Source organism: Ostreococcus tauri, assembly GCF_000214015.3.
Source record: "Ostreococcus tauri WGS project CAID00000000 data, contig chromosome 15, whole genome shotgun sequence".
Classification (NCBI taxonomy): domain Eukaryota; kingdom Viridiplantae; phylum Chlorophyta; class Mamiellophyceae; order Mamiellales; family Bathycoccaceae; genus Ostreococcus; species Ostreococcus tauri.
In genome coordinates this window covers 1-22537 of record NC_014440.2, presented here as the reverse complement: position 1 = coordinate 22537, position 22537 = coordinate 1, and the positions used below count along the sequence as shown (strand labels likewise).

The window sequence follows — 22537 nt, the reverse complement described above, 5'->3', positions numbered from 1 at the left end:
GCCGCGCGTCGCGGTCACCGCCCGCCGCGCGGTGGTCCCGCCCCGCGCCCGTCGCTCGTGTGCGCCGACGCCGAGAGCGGGGGATCACGAACACGATCGCTCGCGTCGAGGACGACCGACGACGCGGGATGCGACGACAGCGCGACGACGACGGGCGCGAACGACGTCGAGGGAGAGATCCAATGGGCGTCGGAGACGATCGCGCGCGGGAGCGACGACGCGACGACCGGGACGGCGACGGCGGCGACGGCGCGATGGCGCACGTGCGGAGCGATCGAGGGATCGCCGCGGGGTGGTTCGCGCGCGACGACGCGGGCGAACGCGCGCGCGCGGGCGCGGGCGGTCGAGACGCGCGGGTCGGTGGCGGTGACCGAGACTCCGTGTGGGCAAACTGTATGGAAGACGAAACGACAGATAAATACACCCGCGGCGCGCGCACGACGTGGGTCGGACGACACGCGTTCGACGTCGACGAGAGGTACAACCCGCTGAAGATCATCGGACGCGGGGCGTACGGGGTGGTGTGCTCGGCGATCGACGGCGCGCCGATGGCTCGCGGGCGCGTCGGGACGTCTCGCCGGGTGGCGGTGAAGAAGCTGACGAATTGCTTTGATTCGCCCGTCGAGGCGAGACGGGCGCTTCGAGAGGTGCATCTCCTGCGTCGACTTCGACACGAGAACGTGATCAAACTCGTGGACGTGATGATGCCGACGAACGAGATCGGTCGCGTGAGCGATGTCTACCTCGTGTACGAGCTCATGGACACCGATCTGCACCAAATCATACGGAGCGATCAAACGCTCCTGGACGAGCACTGTCAGTACTTTATGTACCAAATCTTGCGAGGGCTCAAGTACGTGCACAGCGCAAACGTGCTCCATCGCGATCTGAAGCCGAGTAATATCTTGCTCAACGCGAACTGTGATCTGTGCATATGCGACTTCGGTCTCGCGCGAAGCATGGTCGAGGAGGGACACATGATGACTTCGTACGTCGTCACGCGATGGTACCGCGCCCCGGAGCTGTTGCTCAACTCTGAGGAGTACGCGGCGTCGATCGATATGTGGTCCGTCGGATGCATCTTGGCCGAGATCATCGCTCGAAAACCTTTGTTCCCGGGGAAGGATTTCATCCATCAGATGCACCTCATCATCGAAACCTTGGGTTCTCCTGAAGAGGCGGATCTCGAATTCATCTCTTCGTCGTACGCGCGCAAGTACATCGGCGCTCTCCCGCGCAAGCCAAAGATCGACTTCGCGTCGCTCTATCCGCGCGCCAACGTCTTGGCCGTCGATCTCCTCGAGCGTATATTGGTCTTCAACCCGCATCGTCGAATCAGCGTCGACGAAGCCCTGGCGCATCCGTACCTGGCGTCTCTCCACGACGTCTCCGCCGAGCCGCGGTACGCGGCGGATCCGAGCGATCTCCACCACGATCCTCTGGACGACCCCGACGTGCACGTCCCCGACGAACACCTCCGCGACGCTCTGAGAAACCAAATGCTCGCCGTGAAGGCTGCCAACTGGTGATTAATACGACACGATCAACACGTACGCGTCTCTCCGCGCCGTCCCGAGAGGTCGCCGGCTGCGTCCGCATTCGACCCCTCACTTCGAGGTCGACCGATCGACCAGCTCCGTCGACGCGCGCGGACGAGGACTCGAACGATCGACCGCGCGTTCCTCCGCGCGTCCTCGGCGTCGACGACCGCGAACGAACGAGACGACGGCGAACGAGACGACGGGAACTTTTCGCAACTGTCCACGTCACCGTTCGCATTGAAACCGTCTCGGTCAACGCGGTGCGCGCGCGCGGACGATGATCGAACGACGGCGCGCGATGCCGACGCGTTCGATGCTGGCGCTCGTCGTCGTCGGCGCGCTCCGTGCGTCGACGGTGCAGGCGCAAGGACGAGACCTGGCGTACGCCTCGGCGAGCTTTTACGAAGGCTTGACCGGGTACACCGACGTCTCAGGTTTACCGAGCGGAATTTCGATCAAGTACGTCGTGAACGCGAGATCGGACGAGGCGAACGGTGAACAAGGGTTGGTGACGTTCGCGGTGAAGAACGCGAACGGGGTGGTGTGGACGGGACTCGGGTTCAACGACAACCCGGGGATGTTCGGCGGCGACTTTGTCGTCGTCACGCCCGGATCGGCGATGGCGACGTTTCGGGACATGTACAATCACAAGAAACCGTATGAAATGCCCTTGGACGACGATGCGTTTACCATCACGCCGATCAAGGCGTACAAGACGTCGTCGAGCCTGGAGTTTCAGTTTTCCCGACCGCTCGTATCGTGCAGGGTGAGCGGTCTGGACGGGACGACGCCAATCTCCAAGAGGAGGCGAAAGTTGCTCGCGACGACGATCGATAACACGCCGCAAACGATCGCAGACCCGACGAACTGGCTCTCCGGACGTCAAGACGTGTCGATTCACGCCAAGGAGGGTATTTATTTGCAGTACGCGTGGGGCAGTTCGGCGACTTTCGCGCAACACTCGTCGAGCAATCGCGGCGCTTTGTTCACGCACATCGTGGACTCGCCAACCGTGAATACGGTAGATGTCACCTCGTACGTCGACGTCAAACCGAAAATCGCGACGAACATGCAAGCCGGGGCGACCTTCTACGCGTGCACAAAGCACGATTTGGGGACGGCGGTTCGATACGTCGTCGGTTGGGACATTATCAATTCCAATCCGACGCACTTGCATCACGCACAGATGTACTTCTGCACCGATGGCACTACCGCCAATGATCCATTCACCAGTGATTCGAATGTGAACGTACAATCGATGAAGGATCACGGCTACTCCGTCAACGGCGGTGCGTCAACCGGCAATTCCTCGATCGGGGCAAACGACGTTACGCAGTGCGGTTCCATGGATGTACGGTGCGCGGAAGTCGTCGCCTCGTGGGCCGTCGGTGGCACGCGAGTGGTGTTCCCGGACGGAACCGCGAGGAAAATCGGAGGTTCCGCCCCGGGTGACATTCGATACGTCATGATAGAGCGACACTGGAACGCCGGAACGTCGAGCACTCAAACGGATGACTCTGGATTTCGTTTATTCACGCAAAGCACTGCACCGACTGTCGGAGAGGTCGGTATTTTCTTGGGAGGTATTCCAGCGCACAACGCTTTAACAATCGGTGCCAACGGACTGTATAATCACGTCGCAAACTGTCCCGGCGCGTGCACGACGAAGATGTTTGGATCGCAGGACATGACGATGTTCGCGTACTTTCCGCATCAACACACGGCCGGTAGGGCTAGCTTCACGCGCCAAATCAGGAATGGTGTGGAATTGCCCCCGATCACGAGCACGCCGTTTTATGATTTCGATTTTCAAACGATGCGCTGGATAAACGGTTTCAATCGTACCATCAAACCGGGCGATGATTTGGTTTTTGAGTGCGCGTACGATACCCGGGGACGATCCACAGCGACGCAGATGGGTGAGGGAACTGAACAAGAGATGTGTTTCATGTTCTTCATGTATTATCCCAAGATGGATCTGTTCTCATGTTACGACGCTCAAGGGCTCGCGGGAGCGACGAAGAAGACGTCGTGCGGCGCGCCTGGGGGGTTGGACTCGCGCACCGGGTTCTCGTCGAATCCGAACGATCTATTGGACAACACCATCACCGTGACCACCGAGTACGAAAACACCCAAATCAGCACGTGTGCGTCGTTCCCGCCTGCGTCGCCCCGCCTATACCGCCCCCACCTATGTCGCCCCCGACGAGCGGGTTCCCGAGGGGAGTCTCCACGACTCTCGTCGCTCTCATGTCCTTCACTCTCTTCATCCTTCATACCTAAAATGTGCAATACATCATGTTTCCCTTTTTTGCGTGCACTCAACGACACAAACGGCATCGCGACGAGATGACGGGCTATTCCTTGCACGCCGGCGGCTTTCGCGAACCAGAGCCGAAGAGAGTTGGTTCGCTCTACGAATGTGAATTTGGACCCGAAGAAGCGAAGAAACACGGCCAGGAGCACGCGTGGTACGACATGTACGCGAACTCCGTGTCAACCGATCGAGATGGGAACGTCGACCACACCACCGTGGGTTGCATTCACCCAGCTGCTCGAAGCAGCGGTAAAGACACCCCGTTCAGACCGAGCGCGAAGAACATGGCGCCGCGCAAGAAGAACTGGAAACCGAGCGAGTCAAACACGCAAAAGCCGCCCCGTTCGGAATAAAGACTCGACACTGTAACGCTTAAAAACGCTCGAATCGATTAGCGCATCATTGTTACATCGAAATTTCGAAATTCATTGTTTACTCGGGATGTCCCGTCGCCAGCGGGCATTCTGGATCGATCCCGTATTCCGTCCACGAACCATCATACACGGCGACGTTCTCCACCCCACATCGGTGCAAACCGAGCGCAACGATACACGCCGTGACGCCAGTTCCGCAAGACGCGACGATGGGTCTAGCCCCAGCGCTGAGATCGAGCCCGCTTGCCTCAAACGTGCGCCGCATTTCGTCGATGGATTTAAACTTCTTCTCGTCGTCGAGTAATTCGCCGAAGAAGACATTTCTGCTTCCAGGAATGTGACCTGAACGCACTCCTTCGCGCGGTTCCTTCGTCTCACCGCGAAATCGAGCCGCGCCGCGCGCGTCGACAACCTGGAACGATCGGTCGTCGAGATTCTTGAGCACGTCCGCTTTGGTCTTCACCAGTTCCTCGCGCGTTCCCTTGAAATCTGTGCTCTTCGCCTCACCCTCGTTTTCGCGCCGCGTGCGCATGGCCGCCGCGCACGCATCGATGTGCGCGAGAATTTCTTCCTCTCCCTTCGCGCTCTCGTCCTCGTCGTACCCCGCGGCTCGCCACGCCGGGGCGCCGCCGTCGAGCACGCGCACGTTGTCCCACCCGTGCGCGCGAAACATCCACCACGCCCGAGCCGCGCTGAACATACCGTTTCGGTCGTACACCACGATATTGTCGCTTCTTTTCAATCGTAGCGCCTCCATCGCGGCCTCGAACGCCTCCGGTGCCGGTAACTGATGCGGCGCGCGCGCGTCTCGATCGCTCACCGCGTCCACGTCCAAGAACCGCGTCTCCGGGCGCAATCTGCTCTTCATGTACTCCCCTCGTCCGCTTCTCTTCGCGTCCGGCATGTGCCACGACGCGTCGACGAACGTGAGTCCATCGGCGTGTTCCCGAGCGAACGCGCACGAGATCAACGCGCGATTCGATCGAAACGTCTCGACGAAATCATCATCGTCACCCGCACTCGCGCGACCATCATCGCTCGACGTTCGTCGCGCCTCCATCGCGCTCGCACGCGCGCGGCGCGATCGACCCGAGCTCGGCCGCCGTCGCGTCGATGCGCGCGGCGTCGAACGCGGTCGAAGGATGCGTTCGAGCGCGACGCGCATTGACGCCCATCGAGACATGGCGTCACCACGCGACGCCCCGCGTGGTTTTCACGCCACCGACGACGACGACGACGACGACGACGATGACGATGCCATCGCGGACGACGCGCGCGGTCGCGTCGTCGTCGTCGTCGCGCGGACGGTCGCGCGCGAGGTGTCGACGTGCGCATCCGTGCTCGCATCCGCGCGGCGGTGGACGCGCGCGCGGGACGGACGCGCGCGCGCGCGCGGACGAGGTCTCGAGCGATCCGTGGGAAGCCCTGGGGGTGGCCGAGGGCGCGTCCAGGGAGGCGGTGAAGCGGGCGTACAAGAGACTGGCGAAGATGCATCACCCGGACGTCGTGAGAGGGGAAGAGGCGCAGGCGGAATCTTTGGAGATTTTCATCAGAGCCAAGACGGCGTACGAGGCGCTGACGAGAGCGACGACGGGAGATTTAAAGGACGTCAAGACGGAGGCGTGGAGAATGAAATGGAAGACACAGTTGACGAAAATGAGAGAGCTCGAACTCGGACGACGACGACGGGTGCGACGGGCTCGAGAGGCTCGAGAGGCGCGCGCGGGCTCGGCGGCGGACGGCGACGCGAACGACGGCGACGTCGAGAGCGCGGTCGGAACGGAGGAGATGCGTGAGCAGATCGATGCCCAGATTGCGGGTTTGCGCGATCGCGGTCGTCGCCGCAGGAACGTGATGAAACCAAAGGTTCGGAACTGGGAGGAGCCTTTTCCGGTGGTGGACGACGCGTACGACTGGAATCACTCGGTGCAGTGACTTCCGAGTCTTCGGGGTCGCCTGGAGAGCGAGCTTTGAGGGTCGTGTTGCGGTGTGCCGTATTGTATTGTACAAATTATGATTGTTGTTACGCGCGAACGCTACGCTCGCCGATGTCGTCGTCGACGACGTCGACGACGCCCGACGTCGCGCGCGCCGTCGGCTGTACGGAAACTTTGCGCGAGCCAAACGGAAGGAGCTCTCGCTTTCCCACGCCCACGTCGCGCTTGCGTTCCTTGCTCCGCACCCAATTGAACGCCGTGAATCGAACCCAGCCGTCGTAAACGTTCAGACTTGCCGCGCTCGCTATGCTCGCCACCCGGTACGGCACGCTCATGGCACGAATCGGTACGTCAATGGCGAACATGATGAGTTCACTGAACAAGTGAAGCGTTGCCCGACCGACGTCAACGTCCTTGCGGAACACGCTCACATTGGGCGGATTTTGGTCTCCCGGAACCATGAACGCGCGCGTGCGGTGCGCGTGCGTCCTCGTCAGAGATGTGGGAGCTCGACTGTGCGCGTATGCCAACCATCCAAGCGGATTGATTCTGGAGTTATTGCTGAAACGTTTCTGCAGGTCATCCGTTTTCTTATTGCTGAGTTTCGTGCGACGTTCGATTTCAATATTCATCTGCCGCTGCACTAACTCGCGCAAACGTTTGTAGTCGTCTTTCAGCTCGTTCTCGAGAGAGTCCCTCACGGCGGCGATCGTCTGCAACGAAAGCGGCTGCACGGGAACGTATAAACCAACAATGAGTTGGATCACGTACTCCACGTACGTGCTCGCTCGAAGCAAAGGACCAGAAGAAAATGGTAAGACGGGGGCAACTCCTACAAGCCAAAGAGCGTGCCACAGGCGCAGAACTGAGTAACTGTCAATAAACCGTATGCACTTCTTCAACGCCAAAAGCACGCAGCACATAGCGAATGTGAACGCGACGAGAAGGAGCGAGAAGTACTTTGTAAGCTTCGGATCGTCGTACGTCAGCAAACGTATTGGACGATCGAGATTATCCGCCGTAGTTTCCAAGTTCGCGCCGACGAGTGTGCATACACCCGGCATTAGCTTGGGCCCACCAGAAGAGATGACTTGATCGATTCGAACGATCGTGGAGCCCGCACTTTTTAAAACTTTGAGCAGGTTCCAAACTATCTTTTGAATCAGTCTGAGCACGATCTCCGCCGGATTTGCCGACGTGAGCACGGCGACGATATGATTGATGAAATGCTGCGGCATAAACATCGAAGTTATCGTCGGAAGTTCATCATCAACGCCCATACGAGCCCGCTTGGCTCGACGTCGCTGGACACCCATGTCAACGACCTCGCGAGTAATTCTCACTGCGCGCCCCTTGTTTTGTAACTTTTCGAGTTTTATCCGCTCGAGAATTTCATCCCGAAATTTACGCATTTTCCTGTTCCTCTTCTTGGCCATATCATGCACTTGGCGCCGAATTTCCTCCGCGTCGTCTAATTTGCTCTCGAACGGCGACGCAATCCTTTCGAGATCATCGACGACAAAGCGCGAGCAGTACCCGCAGAACATTAAGCCCGGAATTATCCAAAGAAGCATGAAAGTACTCAAGATCTCGCCCTCGAACGCCACGCAGCACACCGTGTGATACGTGATCCAAAGCATTTTCGGCGTTCTGCTTTCCTTAGGGCATACGCTCATGAAGATGGCCGCCCTGGTTATGGTCTTGAACGGCATCAAAATCGACTCAACGACTCGTTGTAAGCTTTGAAGGACGCCATCTATTGTATCAGGGATGTGCGGCGTTCTACCCATCAACGGCGCCTGCTGCAAATACCATTGCCACTCCGAGTTGCTCGTACTCGGTTCAAACGAAATTTTGAGGCGTACGTAGCCTTGCCAATCTGTAGGTCGTTTCGTTGAACGTGGATAAACGCAAACTTGACGCGAAGCATCCGCCATGTCTTCCGCGGTCAAGTACATCGAATTTGGCGGGGTTATGTTGAACCAAGCATCGATGAATTTCTCCTTACTCGCGACGATCTCGGTAACCGGGATCGACACGACGCCGAGTATCTGATCCGACATTGAGAGTTTATCGGGACATCTGATCAGCACTCGAATATCGCCCGCGATCTCGGTAACGGCAAAGTTGAAACGCTCCTGAGAAGATTTGATGTGTTCCTCGCGTCCGTCCCACATGATCGTCGCGTAAACGTGTTTGCCGAACATTTCATTCGAGCTCGGGTGAACCGAGCCGAGCACATTGTCGATGAGGGGAGCGACTCGTTGATATGGCGTCTTATCACCGACGACCGAAACGATATTCATAGAGAACTTCCCAATCGCTCGCCGCGCGACGTGATCGACTTTTCGTAAATCTTTCGGCGCATCTTTCGCGTATCCGCATCCGACGAGGACCTCGATCTCTCCCAAATCGTCCTCGAGCGCTCGTAACCAAGACTTTGTCTTCACAAGCGGACACAACTTCAATTTATGCTTGACGATGTCCCCTGGTTTCAGATCTTTCACGGAAATTTGTGCGTAGCCGATTGCATTGCCACTGCTAAACTTGTGATCGCCATCCTCGAACTCCGCAGCGTCTCCCTCGTCGCCTGACTCGTCGTCGTCGATCGCCACGTATTGTTCAGAAGCGCCACCGTGACCGCGACTCCATCCGAACCAATGTAGTGTTTTCCTCGTAAATTTAGTGCACGTCGCGGAACCATAGATGGGTTTCATTTCACCCACCATTTGCACCGTGAGTGTCGTACTGAGAGACGTCTTCGGAATGCAGCTCACCTGGGTGTCGAAAACGAAGTCTGACGTGACGTTTTGCTGAACCTCCCCATAAATCATTTGCCTATGCGTGTTCAGCGCCATGCGAATCTGCGCGTTCGTGCTCAATTTGAGGTGTCGTATCGGGAGCTTCTTGCACTCGAGCGCTTGGACGTACAGATATTTGGTCGTGTCATGTTGATTGACGTATCTGTCGTTCTCCGATATGATCGGGGGCTCAGAGATGTTCTCGTGCGGCGCTCGCGTGGCACTCACACGAACTATCAAGTCACCCTTCACTCTGTCTGGTGAATTCCACGGCGAAGAACTATCATCTCCACCAACCAGGGTATTTCTATTCGCATCCATGCCGTAGAGTGGAGTTGTGATGGTGGCCCACGAGCCGTCAGCCGGGAGATCGATGAGAGACACCTGCGCTCTTCCCATGAGAACCTTTGAAGAGAATGTGTTTCGATCATAAAGATCAAAAATGATCGAAGAACATCCTGGTCGCGAGATTAGTGTGAAAACTTGCCCGATGCCTTCCTTCCAAACCGGATGAAGCGTGTTTAAAATGGTTTCCGTCCGACAGAACTCGTTCTTCGGTGCGTTATCCATGCGAATGTACGTGAACGCGTCACACGTTCCTCCCCCCGCGTCAACGTGAAACAACTGCCTCGCCGCAACGACCGCGACGTGAACACTTCGTGCTAATTTCGTGCCATCAGCCCGTCCGATTTTGCCCAACTTGACCACTTCGAGAACCTTAGCCGCTTCTTCGCCGACGACGGCGTGCGCCTGCACTCGGATCACGCCGCAATCAGACGTAGCTCTCGGATGCATCCAACAAAACTCGCCCGAGACGTTGGGGTCAACCTTGCGATTTAGCGGTAATTCCACATCGCAAACATCGCCATTCCTCGGAATCACTTCCAAAGGTATCGCAGCTGCGCCGATGAAATCGTCGCCCGAGAACACGTCCTTGTCCCACACGGTGAACACAATCGCGTGTTCATCTCCGCCAGGTTCGATACGCATCAAGAAACGATCGTTCCACATCGGATACCTCGTCCGTTTCACAACTTGCGTTTTGTACCTTCGTTCGATCGGAGCTGTATCGAAACCACATTTTACGTACGCGTCGCTCGTACCCGAGGCGTCTGAGGCAAAAATGTCTCGAGCGCTCACGACGTTGACTATGATGGCATCGAGACCATCGCGCGCAGAGCGTGCGGTGCCGTCACCGTCTTCATTCGTACCATTACCACCGTTGGTCCACGCGTTCCCCCAGTGCCCGTTGTCCCCCAAGGTGGGCTCTGTTTGGTTGGATTTACCAAGCGTCGCGACCAACTCGACTTTTGCCTTCTTGCGTCTTGTGAGGAGCGCGATGCGCAAACGCACCTTGGTTCCATCACGCGGTATCACCACGCTCGGAATAGTTGCTCGCCCAACCACGACTTTCATACCGAGCGATCGAGCCTCTTTCACCTTTATGACAAATTTGCCGTGAGGAGAGCAATTCGGAAATGTGAATTTCTCGCCGCTCCCCCACTGCGGATTGTCGGTGTTTTCTCTTCGAAAAGTCTTCACCTTTCGACGAGTCTGTCTTCTACCTTTCCACGTCACCTGAACGTATGTCTTCTTGTGGTGTGTTTTGAACGCTTTATACGTCTCCAAGCCGTGAATAATCACCTCCATGTCGTCCGACGGATCTACTATGCGCTTTTCCTTGTCCGTCTCGCTCTTAAGACGCTTCTCCTTCTCCTTCGGCACTTCATCCTTGGAGAACGCCGCCGTAAGCACTCGGGCGCGCATATTTCTATCCTTCTTGACCTTTTTCCTCTTCTTCGCGCTCGCCCGATTCATCTTTCGCATCGCTCGTTTCTTCACTCGCTCTGGCGCCTCGACCGCCTCGTCTCGCCTCGCCCGCCTCGGAAGCAGCGTCGGGACCAACCTTTCGAGCACGTCGCGATCGAGCCCATCGACCGCGGACGACGTCGACGCATCGGGATCATCTAACGTCTCCCCGATCGCTCGCATCGCGCGCACGCGACCGCGCGATGGCAACGCGCCGCGCGATGGCAATCCAAAATCCACCGCGCGCCCGACAATCACCCGCGCGTGCCGTCCCCCCGTCGTCCCCGCGCCCGTCTCTCTGGCGCGCGCCCGTCTCTCTGGCGCGCGCGCCGTCGCGCGCCGCGTTCGACGCGACGTCACCGCGCACTGACGACGACGACGCGACGACGACGCCGTGCGACGCGACGACGGCCAACGCGATGGATGCGCGGAGACACGGAGACGCCTCGGGGCGGTCTCGATCGACCGGTGGTTTTTTAAAATCCACCGGTGGTTTTTTAAAATCCACCGGTGATTTTCGCGCGCCGACGCACGTGGCCCCGACCGAGCGGGTCTCGAATCTAGGGTTTAGGTCTCGATCTGTTTGGTCACGGTCTCGTCTCGGGCTCGGGCGTCGTCGTCGTCGTCGACGTCGGAGCGCGTCGCGCGTCCCGGTGGCGGTGCCGATGAGCCGCGCGTTCGTCGCCGCACCGCGCGCGGTGGCGTCGTCTCGCGCGTCGGCGTCGCGCGACGCGCCGCGGGAGATGGGTGTGGTTCAAAACGCGCGGCGAACCGTTGGACGCGCGACGGCGAATGGATTGCGTCGTCGCGTCCGTCGCCTTCGCCTCCACGCGAGGGACGCGTCGACGACGGCGACGACGTACACCAGTGGGCTCTCCGAGCTCACGTGCTGCGTCGAGGCGGAACAGTTCGATCGAGCGATGATGGAGGAGTTGTTCGACGTCGCGGATGCGATGGAACGAGTAAAGCCGGGAAGCCCCGAGTCGGTGATGCTTCAGGGGTATCTCATGAGCACACTGTTCTACGAACCGTCGACGCGGACGAGACTGTCTTTTGAGGCGGCGATGGGGCGACTCGGTGGAGGGATCGTGAGCACGGAATCCGCGGGAGAGTACTCGAGCGCGGCCAAGGGCGAGACGCTCGAGGACACCATGCGCACGGTTGAGGGATACTGCGACCTCGTCGTCCTGAGGCACTTCAACCACGGGTCGGCGCGACGAGCGGCGGATGCGATCAACAAACCACTGATTAACGCTGGGGACGGTCCGGGACAGCACCCCACGCAAGCGTTGCTCGACGTGTACACAATTCGCAGAGAAATCGGTAGACTCGACGACTTCAAAATCGCCCTCGTCGGCGACCTGGCCAACGGGCGAACGGTTCGCTCGCTCGCCACCGCGTTGACGCAATTCAATAACGTCAAGTTTTACTTTGTCGCCCCGGAGGTTGTGAAGATGAAGGATGACATCAAGCAGTTCCTCACGGACAAGGGTTGCGAGTGGGAGGAGGCGAGCGATTTGGCGCAAGTCGCGGCGGACGTGGACGTCCTGTATCAAACGCGAATCCAGAAGGAGCGCTTCGCCAATCTCGACGATTACGCCAAGGCGAGTGGAAAGTACATAGTGGACAAGTCCATCATGGACGCCCTGCCGAAGACATCCGTTGTCATGCACCCGCTGCCTCGCGTCGACGAAATCACCGTGGACTGCGACGCCGACCCTCGAGCGGGGTACTTCCGACAGGCGCAAAACGGTCTGTTCATCCGCATGGCGCTCCTAAAGGTGCTCCTAAAGGTTTAAATTGAGCTCGCGGCGCGCGCGTTAAATCATGAAATGATTGGTAATATCATTCGACTCGTAATATCGACGCGTTTGAGCTTTCACAATGTCGCTCGCGCGCTCGTCCGCGTCGCGGTGGACCGGTCACAACGGCGTCGACGATGCCGTCGACGGCCGCGCCCGATGACGTCGTCGTCGACGACGACGCGTTGCCTCCACCCGCGGACGCCCTCGCCGCGTCGCTCGATCGTCTCGCTCGCTGGTCGCTCGAGCGCGGTGTTCGTTGGAGCGCCAACGAGGTCGAGGTGAAGCCGATTCGTTTGAGCAACCACGCGACGCACCGAGGGGTGTTCGCGACGCGGGCGATCGATGGGGACGTACAAAAAGATCTCATAGTGATCCCGCGCTCGGCCATGATCGCCTGCGACGGCTTGGACGTCGCTGGAGACGGCGAGGAGCGTCGCGCCGACGAGGCGGAGGCTCGGGACGAGCTCGCGTTGAAACTCCTTCGCCATCGAAGCGCCGGAGCGAGAGATGCGTTCGCACCATACGTGGAATCGATGCCGAAAAAGTATAATCTCTTACAGTCGTGGTCCGAGGACGAGATCGAGGAGTTGCAGGACGCGCGCGCGAAGGCGTTGGCGTTTCGGCGAAAGGCTGAGACACGCCGAGCGTTTGAGCGCGTGAAAGACCAAGTCAGAGACATCATTCGCTCTGGTAGAGACGACGACAATGTGGTCAATGATGATGAAACCTTCGATGCGTACGAGTGGGCGCGCGCGACGGTGAGCTCGAGAGCGGTGTCGGTCCCGTTTCACGCCGCGGGAGCGCTCTGTCCAATGGGAGACATGTTCAACTACGCGCCGCACGATCCACCCATTCTTATCGATGTCATCGGAGCCCCAACGTTCGGGATGAGAGAAGAAACAACGAGCGAAGGCGATGCCGGCGCGAAGACGGCGCCGATTCCGGGTGACGGCGCGTACGACGTTGAGTCGGAGACGTTTGCATTTAGAACGGCTCTGCAACCGCGTGGACGTGGCGGCGTCGGTACGGGGATGGAGATATACGTTTGCTACGGGGAATACTCTAATATCGAGCTCCTGGACTACTACGGGTTTTGTCTCGCGCCGGATGAGAACCCTCAAGACGGTTACGTCCTTGATGTGCGCGTCGACGCCGAGAGAGTCGCCCCGCTCAAAGTTTATGTCGGTGGGTTCTCTTGGAATGATCTCGCGGACGTGCGCATTGCGTTCGCGACGCGCCGCGGACCGAGGAAGAATGAGAAGCATCTAAGAGACGTCGCGCGAAGAGGCGGTGCGCTCGGACTTGACGAAGAGGCGGACGCGTTCGAGGCTATTCGAGAAGCCGCGGCCGCGGCACTCCTGCACTTCCCTACCACGGCGAAGACGGATACGGAGGCGCTCGAGGATGTCGAGAAGATGAGCGTGTTGAGTGAAAACGTCAAATTAGCCATCACGTGGCGCCTGTGCGCGAAAAGAATACTCCAGCGCGCGTACAAGTGGGCGGACGCGCGTGTGACGGAGTGCGCGGCTGCACGCGATGTCTCACGAGGCGTCTCGCGAGTCTCCCTCGCCCGCGTCTCCACGCCGAAACCGTGCTGATAGTATCATAATGCACGGATAAACGTACCGGTAGTGATTAGATTTGCGATATAGAGTAGCATCGTAGAATGACGCGGGGATAACTCGCGCCTTATGGGAGCTCAATACTTCACCCGGATGCGCCAGAAAAGGTCCGCGCGAGAATATTCGAGACGATACCAAGACTTCGACGCGCCCGACTTTGGATCCGCCTTTAACGAGCACGCCGACGTCGTCGACGTACACGGTACGTGTTGAAAACGCGCGAGACTATTACGCCGACGCACATTGAGCGTTCGCGCGCTCACCCCGTTCCTCGCCGGGATCGATCGCGACGTGCGATCGATCGAACGCTTTGAGCGCGGTACAAACCCTTCGCGATTCGTGCGCCTGAGCCTCGACACTGACGACGACGACGCTCTTCCTCACTCGCAGACTCAGCAAAACATCTCTAGACATGGCTAAGCGCACGAAGAAAGTTGGTACGTCCACCCGATCCTTCGACGCGCGCGCGTGGACGACCAGATCGAAACGTCCCGTGGGAAGCGTTTTAGGGCTTGGCGACGACGACCTCGACGAAGACGCGCGCTCGGAGCGACGTGGAGGAATGGCGCGACGTCGCAAAGACAGGGATTCAAACCATGGAAATCATTCGCGCAAAGCGCATGCGTCTTCGCGGGTCAACGCGAACTCGACACTGACATATTGCTCGTTCTCCATCTGCGCAGGCATTGTTGGCAAGTACGGCACGCGTTACGGCGCGTCGCTCCGTAAGGTTGTGAAGAAGACCGAGGTGAGCCAGCACTCGAAGTTCTTCTGCGACTTCTGCGGCAAGTACGGCATGAAGCGCCAGGCTGTTGGCATCTGGTGCTGCAAGGGGTGCAACAAGACCAAGGCGGGTGGTGCGTACAGCCTCAACACCGGCGGTTCCGTCACTGTGCGATCCACCATCCGTCGTCTCCGCGAAGCGACCGAGAAGTAAACGGGCGTTTCAGGATGACGTTACTCATTAGCTAGTCATTTCGGTTGTAAGGATGTGAGAGCGGTGGCTTCATTTCGACTGGGCGCATCCTCGCGCCTCTCGCGCGCGTCCGCGTCTCGCCTCTAAATGATGATGGTCTACAAAGACGCACACTACGCCGACGTCACACCGCCGCTCGTGAGCGATGCGGCGCGATGATCTTGCTCGGCGAGCGTCGCGCTTGATGGCGTCGACGTCCGCGAGCGCGCCTCACGACGTCGCGACCGCGCTCACGAGGTCCCTCGTCACGCGTCTGTGCCACGAGCGCGCCGCCACGGTCGCACGAGCGTCGTCATCGACGTTACGTCGGCCCGCTCGGGCGTTCACCGTCGCTTCGAGCGCTTCGAGGAGTGCGTGTTCGACCGCGAGAGGGTTCGCGGCGAGCGCGAGGACGAGGATGAAGCCGACGTCCACGCCGGTTGCGTCGAGGGCGTCCACGACGGCCTCGCGCGCGGCGAGGGGGACGACGCTCGCGTCCAGGGCGTCCACCACATTCGCGTGCGGCGTCTACGTCGCGGGACGAGACTTGATGAACTCGAAGAACTGGGCGAGGTGTTTGGAGCGCATGCACGCGCGAGAGGATGATTCGGTGAGGCCGAGTGAAACGACGAAAGTGGCAGCTCCGGCGGCTAACTCGCGCTCGTGGCTGGATAGAGCGAGAACGTACGCGCGCCTGGCGCAGCTGTGCGTCTACTTCTCTCCACTCGCTCTCTTGGCGCCAATATTGCTTCGCGATGGGTGGAAGTGGGGAAACGAGCTCTGGTATGGGCTATTTCGTAGGGTCTTAGAGGCGGCGGGGCCGGCGTTCATAAAGTGGGGGCAGTGGGCGTCGACGAGGTACGACATCTTTCCCGCCCCGCTCTGTCGCGAGCTCGAGCACTTGCAAGCGGGCGCGCCGGAACACAGCTGGAGAGAGACGAAGAAAATTTTGGAACGATCGTACGGAGTTGGGGCGGACGGGAGTACGAGCAGGTTTGAGGAGATCTTCGAATGGTTCGACGAGAAGGCGCTCGCGAGCGGAAGCGTGGCGCAGATTCACCGCGCGAGGCTCAAACCAGGGGTCGCAGAAGAGCATCACACTGCGACGGAGTTCGCCTTGCGCCTCACGCGCTCGGTGGGTGCGGGAATCGAGCTGATGATGAGTGGACAAGTCTCAAGAGCGGCGGCTGGGATGTTGGAAGAGTGGCGAGACGGCGCCGCGGGTATCGGTAGAGAAGTGGAGCGTCTCGTTAACGGGCGAATCCGACGAGGCGGTCAGAAACGCGAAGTTGCGGTGAAAGTTCGACACCCTGGAGTCGTAGACGCTCTCACACGCGATTTCGAAATTCTTTCGTGGATGGCGACGCTGTCGAAGAACATCAAATGGCTCGAGCCTCTTCAGCTCGAGAACACGATTTCGCAGTTCGGGGTGCACATGTTGCAGCAAGTCGATTTCAGGCACGAGGCAGAAAATTTAGACAAATTTCGCAAGAGCTTTTTGCTCATGCCGGCGGTGAGTTTCCCGACGCCAATCATGGGGTTAGCCACGGAGGAGATCTTGGTGGAGACGTATGAGCAGGGCGTGAGCATAGCTAGTTATCTCCTCTCGCCCGAAGCCGCCAAGGAACAACTGGGCAACGCGCAGAATAAGACGCTGGCGGGTCTGGGAGTGAAGACGCTGTTCAAGATGCTGATAGATGACAACTTTTTGCACGCAGATCTGCACCCGGGCAACATTTTAGTTCGATTGCCGGATGGCGTCGCCCACACGCTTTCGAGCATCGTGCGTGGCAACGCGTCGACGTCGCTGAAAGACCATGACGATCTAGATGGTCACGGCACCACCCTTTCGGACAACACACCAGAAATCATCATCCTCGATACCGGTTTGGCCACTAAGTTGTCGCCTTTCCACCAGGCTTCACTGGCAAAGATGTTCCAAGCCATTGTCACCTGGGATGGCTCGACTGTCGCCGACTCAATCCTGTCGTTCGCCGATAATGTCAAGGCCAACTACGATTACACCGAATTCAGAAATGAAATCACGAAAACGGTGTCGAATTTCGCCGCCACCACTCCGCGCGCGGGAGAGTGCATGGGGGCGATATTCGAGACGGTTCAAAAGTACCATCTGTGTCTCGATCCAAACGTCATGATCGCCGTCGTCACGGTGATGGTTTTGGAAGGATGGCAGTGGCGCTTGGACCCGACTGTGAACATCCTCGACTACTTGGACGACGTTCTCACCGCAAACGCTCGTAAGTACGCGAGATTAGCCATCGCAGATTACGCGATGCGGGACATGTGGGCTCCTTTTAGCGAGCCAAATTCATTTTCGCGCGCCGCCGCAGACCCGATGGCTGCGTTAAAGTCGATCGATGACGACTTCTCCACAGCCGCGGTCTACGGAATGGCATAGTGTACAACATGAAGATATTTTAATAATATGCCGCACCCTTCTCGCTAATACGAAGCTGAATCACACGACTTGGTTGCGCGCTGCGCGACTGACCGTAGCTCACGCTCGGTTGCGTGAATCCACAATGATCGTGACGGGTCCGTCGTTCACGATGCGCACTTGCATCATCGACCCGAACTGACCATCCTCTATCTTCCCGCTTCGACCTTTGCCGTACTCCTCGCGCGCTCTCTTCAGTAAGTACTCGTACAGCGTTCTCGCCTCAGCCGGTTTCTTGGCGTAATGAAACGACGGCTTGTTATTCAACAGCGACGCGTGCAACGTGAACTGCGAGACCAAAAGAACGTCCAAGTCACTGTCGAGGACTGAGCTCGCCCACTGCTTCCCATCGGCGTTCGCAAAGAGTCTCGTCTTGAAGACTTTTTTTAACACGTACTCGACATCCTCTTCGGTATCACAGCTAGCGATTCCAACGAGAACGACCACACCTCGTGAGATCTCTCGCGTCGTGGACGTTTCCTCGATCGTCACCGCGCCGCTGGTGCAGCGCTGAACCACCGCGATCATTTGGTCGCACCGCCTCGCTCTGCGGTCGCGCTCAGCGAGTTTGTTAGAGAATTTAGTACTCAATGGAAGCACACGAGGTCGCCGACGGGGTAGTCATGGCTAGGAATGCATTGCACAGATTCGTACACACGCGAGAAGTCTATTCTTTCGTTTTACGAAGCTCACGAAGCTCCTCGTGAAGTTCGTCCAAGCGCTCCGCCTCAACAGTTAGTTGGCGCACGTCCGACAAGCTCAACGCTCTCACATCTATGGCGGGCAACATAACGGTCCGGCGCGCGCGCGTGAGCGCCTCTATCGCATGTTTCATTTCTCCCACCGGTTCCGGAGGAATCCACGATCCGCCCTGTCGAGCTCGTACGGTTAACGTCGACACATCGTCGGCGAGTTTCCGAACCTCGGTGAGCACTGCGGCACTCTCCGTTGGACTCAGCGTCATCATCAATGATTGCGCGGGAAGGCCGTACCAATGCGGCGATGGAGGCGTGCTCGGCACTGCGAATTGTGCGTCAGCGATCGGGGCGACGCGCGGCGCTGTCTTCGGAGTCTCTGTCGTTGTCGACTTGTCACCACCGCGAGTGTCGGGCCCGCGCGGATTTGCTTCCACGTGCCCTGTTGGCTCCACCGGTGCGATCGGTTTCGCTTTTGGCTTGACGGATGACGTCGTTTTTGTGGACCCACCCTTTTTAATGCGAGTCACCGTTACGTCGTACAAGACGAATTCAGTTTCCGTCTTCGGTGCCAAGATTAAGCGACGCGAGTCCTTTGAGCACCCAATTATCCCTTGAACGACCGCACTCGGCGCCGACGAATCGCTCTCGAGCTTCACCTTGACACCATCAACGCGCTCAGAAGTTTCGTCGATGAGCTTGAAAGTCAAAACGTCCGGCTCGAGAAAAGATGACGATCCGCCTCCTTTCACCGCCTCGTAATGTAGTCTCGCGCTGTCGCCCATCTCGAGCTTTGTCATTCCACGCGCCGGTCCGTTCAGATCCAACACGATCGCCTCTTCGACGAAATTTTCCGCACTTATGCTTCGAGCGATGTATTGACCTATCGTAATCTCGACCGCTATTGCGAGCCACTCGCCCTCGTCCTGCGCCAGCGCGCTAAAAAGAATCGAGCCATTGAATTTAACCGTGACGTAATTGTCTCGCTGTGGTTCGCACGTCAATCGATGATCGATCGTTCGACGAATCAGTGGCTTCTTATTCACGTCGTACAACAGTAAATCGCGCGCACGCGAGCCTTCGCGGTCCAGGATGGCCAGGCCCGCCGCGCCCACCGCGACGTATTCGCCATCCTTGTATCGATACAGCTGCGGTAACGACGCCGCAAAACGCAACCGCTCGGGCTTATCCGTCGATGTCGACACCCGTGACAACGTACGATCGGTCGCGGACGATTCTCCCTCCTGAGATCGTTCTGACCGTTCGGTCGTCTCTACGCTCGACTCGGAGCGCGACTCGTCGCCCGCAACTGCTTCGTCTTCTTCGTCCGAACTCTCGATCTCACCGTCCTCCGTGCCTTCCTTCGACCGCTCCGCGTCATCATCCGCATCGTCTTCAACCTCTCCCTCCGCTCTCGCGTCGCGCGCGATCTCCATCGTCGCCGCCGTCGTCTCTTTCGTCTCTCTCGACGCGTCGTCCTCCATCTTCGCGTCGCGCCCGTCCTCGCGCGACGCGTCCGCGTCCGCGTCCGCGTCCTCGCCGAACAGTCGCGTCAGACGCTTCGCTCGATCCTTCTCACGATCGATCGCGTCGACGTCGGCGACGACCATCGCGTTCGGACGCGCCGACGAGTGCGAATCGTCGTCGTCGTCAACCGACGTCACGGATCGTGAAAACGTCACGCGTCCGCGCGCGCCGGAGCTCGAGCGTCGTTCGAGGGCGTCGTCGTCGGTGACCCGCGATGACGACGACGACGGCGACGGAGCCCGCGTCGCGGTGGCGCGCCGCCGTGGATGGGTGTCGACATCGAACGCGCTCGGGAGAGGTGGTTCCGGGCGCGCACGTCGAAGTGAGACGAAGCGAGACGAGGGACGGGAGAGGGGTGTTCGCGCGACGCGCGTTCACGACGGGCGAGTGCGTGCTGATCGAGGATCCGCTCGTCGGGGCGCAACACGAGAGTAACAGGCGACACGCGCGCGTGTGCGCGAGATGTTTTAGGTTCGTCGGCGACGTCTCGAGCGCGATAGGACGACGATTGATGCGCAAATTCGTCGCACGGGAAGAAGAGGACGGGGCGTCGACGTCGACGCTGCCAGAAGAACTCGTCCTCGGCGACTTGGCGAAGCTCGCGAGCGGTGAGGCCAAGCTTCCCGAAAGCGCTCCGTTCGATGGACCTCCAGAGTGTCCGTGCGTGGGCGGATGCGAACGAAACGTGTATTGCTCGCACGCGTGCGCGAACGAGGCGTGGGCGGGGGAAGAGGCGATGATGTGTCCTGGACCGCGCGGGCTCGCTCGCGATAAACGCGCGCTCGAAGAATTTTACTCGCACGCTCGAGAGACGAACGACATTTTCATCGTCGCCGGGAAAGCCTTGGCGAACATGTGTCTGCGAGCGTTGGACGCGAAAAATCGACTCGAAGCGCGAGATGGGAAAGGCACGCAAATCTCGGCGGATGAATCCGCGGTGGACGCCTACGCGCGCGAGCCATACGCCGTCGTCGCGAACGCGCCGTGGTGGGAAGCGGTCGCCGCCCCAGAGGAATGCGACGACGAAGACTCCGAGCGGAAATTCAGACAAACGCTCCAGACGCTCGCGAGCGATTCCCTCGAGCTGTTGCGACACGCGTGGAGCGACGCGGCGACGCAGTTTCCCAGTATTTTCACGCTCGACACGTATGGGAGGCTCATCGGCGCGTTTGAGCTCAACAACCTCGAACTCGTCGTCGAGAATCCAGTCGAGAATTACTTTCTCGCCGTGGACGATGCGCCGGAGGGGGAGGCAAAAAACGCCGTCACTCGCATCACGCAACCACTCCTCGACGCGCTGGACAAAGACTACGACATCCCGTGCCTTGGGACGGCGCTGTTTTCGGTTCAGAGCGGGTTCAATCACGACTGCGATCCAAACGCCGAGCCAATGAAGGGCGAGCAAGACATCACAGGCGCGTGCGTCATCGTGGCGAGAAAAGACATCGCCGAGGGGGAAGAGATCACGATATCGTATTTAGACGATGACAGTAAATCGCGCGACGAGAGACAAGACGCGCTCGCGGATTACGGTTTCGTGTGTCGATGCGCGAGATGCGAGCAGGAGCTCGCGCTCGCTCGCCGACGTCGATGATGCCCTAAACGACTGCTGTTTCGGAATATGGTACTGTAAGACTACATAATTGTACATTGCTATGCGTATGTATCGCTCAATTGCGAATGCCTTGCCTAGTTACGCGTCGTCCGAGCGCACGTCGTCAATCAACATCGCCGACATATGCCTTGCCTAGTTACGCGTCGTCCGAGCGCACGTCGTCAATCAACATCGCCGACATCTCGATGTTTGGCTGAGACACCACTGGTCGTAAATCATGGGTCATGACGTCTTCGTCCTCTTCAACACTAAGCTTGCGATTGACTCCATCGCGATCCTCACCCGCGTCCGTCGAGTTGGACAAGACGACGAAGCCATCGTCCGTGTCTTCTTCGCCCTCACTCACGAAATCGACATCGTCGACGAGCTGACCTCCAGCCTGCGCGTCGGCCGCTCTGAAACCGGTCGAATCTACACCCCACGTCATGGGTAAAAATCTGGCGACTCCCATGCTTCTCGCGAACGAAATGATGAGATCTCGGCGCGCTGGATGCGCGTACACGAAGACGATTGCGTGCAAAAGTCCTTGCGACGTCTTCGCCGCGACGTGGGAAACCATCAGCCACGGCGGCGGTGAGTACCGTGAGCTCGTCAATAAATCAATCAATCGCATAACCGTCCCTGGCACGTTTGTGCACACTTGTACCGCCGGATACAGAGCTAGCCTGCGCGCGAATGTTAACAACCGTGTCGTAGCGGCTCTCGCTCGAGGATCGGTTCCGAGCGCGCGTTCGAGCGCCCGCGCGCCTCTCATCGCGCGAGCGATATCCCACCAGCACACTAAATTGTAAACTACGCACAGCCAAATCGGCAAATAGTACACCGCGAATCTTATCGCTTTAGCGCCGCCGTCGGCATCCGCACTCCGTCGGATATGGCATCGTCCGAGTTGGGAGTCTGCGTACGTTCGCGTCGCGAGTGGTATGAGCGCCAACGCGACGACGATCCCCCAGATCTGGACGTCGTACGCCATCACTCGACGACGAATCTCCGCCGAGGATGCGACGCTCCGTCGCCTCGTCACCGCGTCTCTGACTTCCCTCGAAACCGCGGTTGCCCAAAACGCTTCGGCAACGCCGAA

At 58.9% G+C, this 22537-nt stretch overlaps 13 protein-coding genes across 13 annotated transcripts; 8 read left to right on the top strand and 5 right to left on the bottom strand.

The window, feature by feature from the left end:
* Positions 1–254: 254 nt before the first annotated feature.
* Positions 255–1529, top strand: OT_ostta15g00110 (Mitogen-activated protein (MAP) kinase, conserved site; the record flags this gene model as incomplete). The annotated part of the gene is made up of 1 exon (XM_003083107.1): positions 255–1529. The coding sequence occupies one exon, from the start codon at positions 255–257 to the stop codon at positions 1527–1529; it is 1275 nt and encodes a 424-aa protein (XP_003083155.1).
* A 2361-nt stretch (positions 1530–3890) lies between these two features.
* OT_ostta15g00100 (Copper type II, ascorbate-dependent monooxygenase, N-terminal) lies at positions 3891–4211 on the top strand (the record flags this gene model as incomplete). Its single annotated transcript, XM_003083106.2, has 1 exon — positions 3891–4211. The coding sequence occupies one exon, from the start codon at positions 3891–3893 to the stop codon at positions 4209–4211; it is 321 nt and encodes a 106-aa protein (XP_003083154.2).
* A 79-nt stretch (positions 4212–4290) lies between these two features.
* On the bottom strand, positions 4291–5292 carry OT_ostta15g00090 (Thiosulphate sulfurtransferase, conserved site; the record flags this gene model as incomplete). Its single annotated transcript, XM_003083105.1, has 1 exon — positions 4291–5292. The coding sequence occupies one exon, from the start codon at positions 5290–5292 to the stop codon at positions 4291–4293; it is 1002 nt and encodes a 333-aa protein (XP_003083153.1).
* A 188-nt stretch (positions 5293–5480) lies between these two features.
* OT_ostta15g00080 (Translocation protein Sec63) lies at positions 5481–6167 on the top strand (the record flags this gene model as incomplete). The annotated part of the gene is made up of 1 exon (XM_003083104.2): positions 5481–6167. One exon carries the CDS (start codon positions 5481–5483, stop codon positions 6165–6167), a length of 687 nt encoding a protein of 228 aa, XP_003083152.2.
* An 88-nt stretch (positions 6168–6255) lies between these two features.
* On the bottom strand, positions 6256–10962 carry OT_ostta15g00070 (C2 calcium-dependent membrane targeting; the record flags this gene model as incomplete). Its single annotated transcript, XM_022985617.1, has 1 exon — positions 6256–10962. The coding sequence occupies one exon, from the start codon at positions 10960–10962 to the stop codon at positions 6256–6258; it is 4707 nt and encodes a 1568-aa protein (XP_022841081.1).
* Positions 10963–11444: 482 nt separating this feature from the next.
* Positions 11445–12578, top strand: OT_ostta15g00060 (Aspartate carbamoyltransferase; the record flags this gene model as incomplete). The annotated part of the gene is made up of 1 exon (XM_022985616.1): positions 11445–12578. The coding sequence occupies one exon, from the start codon at positions 11445–11447 to the stop codon at positions 12576–12578; it is 1134 nt and encodes a 377-aa protein (XP_022841080.1).
* Positions 12579–12970: 392 nt separating this feature from the next.
* Positions 12971–14182, top strand: OT_ostta15g00050 (Rubisco LS methyltransferase, substrate-binding domain; the record flags this gene model as incomplete). The annotated part of the gene is made up of 1 exon (XM_022985615.1): positions 12971–14182. The coding sequence occupies one exon, from the start codon at positions 12971–12973 to the stop codon at positions 14180–14182; it is 1212 nt and encodes a 403-aa protein (XP_022841079.1).
* A 436-nt stretch (positions 14183–14618) lies between these two features.
* On the top strand, positions 14619–15143 carry OT_ostta15g00045 (Ribosomal protein L37ae/L37e; the record flags this gene model as incomplete). The annotated part of the gene is made up of 2 exons (XM_022985613.1): positions 14619–14643; positions 14890–15143. The coding sequence occupies 2 exons, from the start codon at positions 14619–14621 to the stop codon at positions 15141–15143; spliced, it is 279 nt and encodes a 92-aa protein (XP_022841078.1).
* A 436-nt stretch (positions 15144–15579) lies between these two features.
* On the top strand, positions 15580–17580 carry OT_ostta15g00040 (Protein kinase-like domain; the record flags this gene model as incomplete). The annotated part of the gene is made up of 1 exon (XM_003083099.2): positions 15580–17580. One exon carries the CDS (start codon positions 15580–15582, stop codon positions 17578–17580), a length of 2001 nt encoding a protein of 666 aa, XP_003083147.2.
* A 99-nt stretch (positions 17581–17679) lies between these two features.
* On the bottom strand, positions 17680–18147 carry OT_ostta15g00035 (D-tyrosyl-tRNA(Tyr) deacylase; the record flags this gene model as incomplete). The annotated part of the gene is made up of 1 exon (XM_003083098.2): positions 17680–18147. The coding sequence occupies one exon, from the start codon at positions 18145–18147 to the stop codon at positions 17680–17682; it is 468 nt and encodes a 155-aa protein (XP_003083146.2).
* A 139-nt stretch (positions 18148–18286) lies between these two features.
* On the bottom strand, positions 18287–19924 carry OT_ostta15g00030 (D-tyrosyl-tRNA(Tyr) deacylase; the record flags this gene model as incomplete). The annotated part of the gene is made up of 1 exon (XM_022985612.1): positions 18287–19924. One exon carries the CDS (start codon positions 19922–19924, stop codon positions 18287–18289), a length of 1638 nt encoding a protein of 545 aa, XP_022841077.1.
* Positions 19925–20055: 131 nt separating this feature from the next.
* On the top strand, positions 20056–21435 carry OT_ostta15g00020 (SET domain; the record flags this gene model as incomplete). The annotated part of the gene is made up of 1 exon (XM_003083097.1): positions 20056–21435. The coding sequence occupies one exon, from the start codon at positions 20056–20058 to the stop codon at positions 21433–21435; it is 1380 nt and encodes a 459-aa protein (XP_003083145.1).
* A 157-nt stretch (positions 21436–21592) lies between these two features.
* OT_ostta15g00010 (G protein-coupled receptor GCR1 putative) lies at positions 21593–22429 on the bottom strand (the record flags this gene model as incomplete). The annotated part of the gene is made up of 1 exon (XM_003083096.1): positions 21593–22429. The coding sequence occupies one exon, from the start codon at positions 22427–22429 to the stop codon at positions 21593–21595; it is 837 nt and encodes a 278-aa protein (XP_003083144.1).
* Positions 22430–22537: the final 108 nt, after the last annotated feature.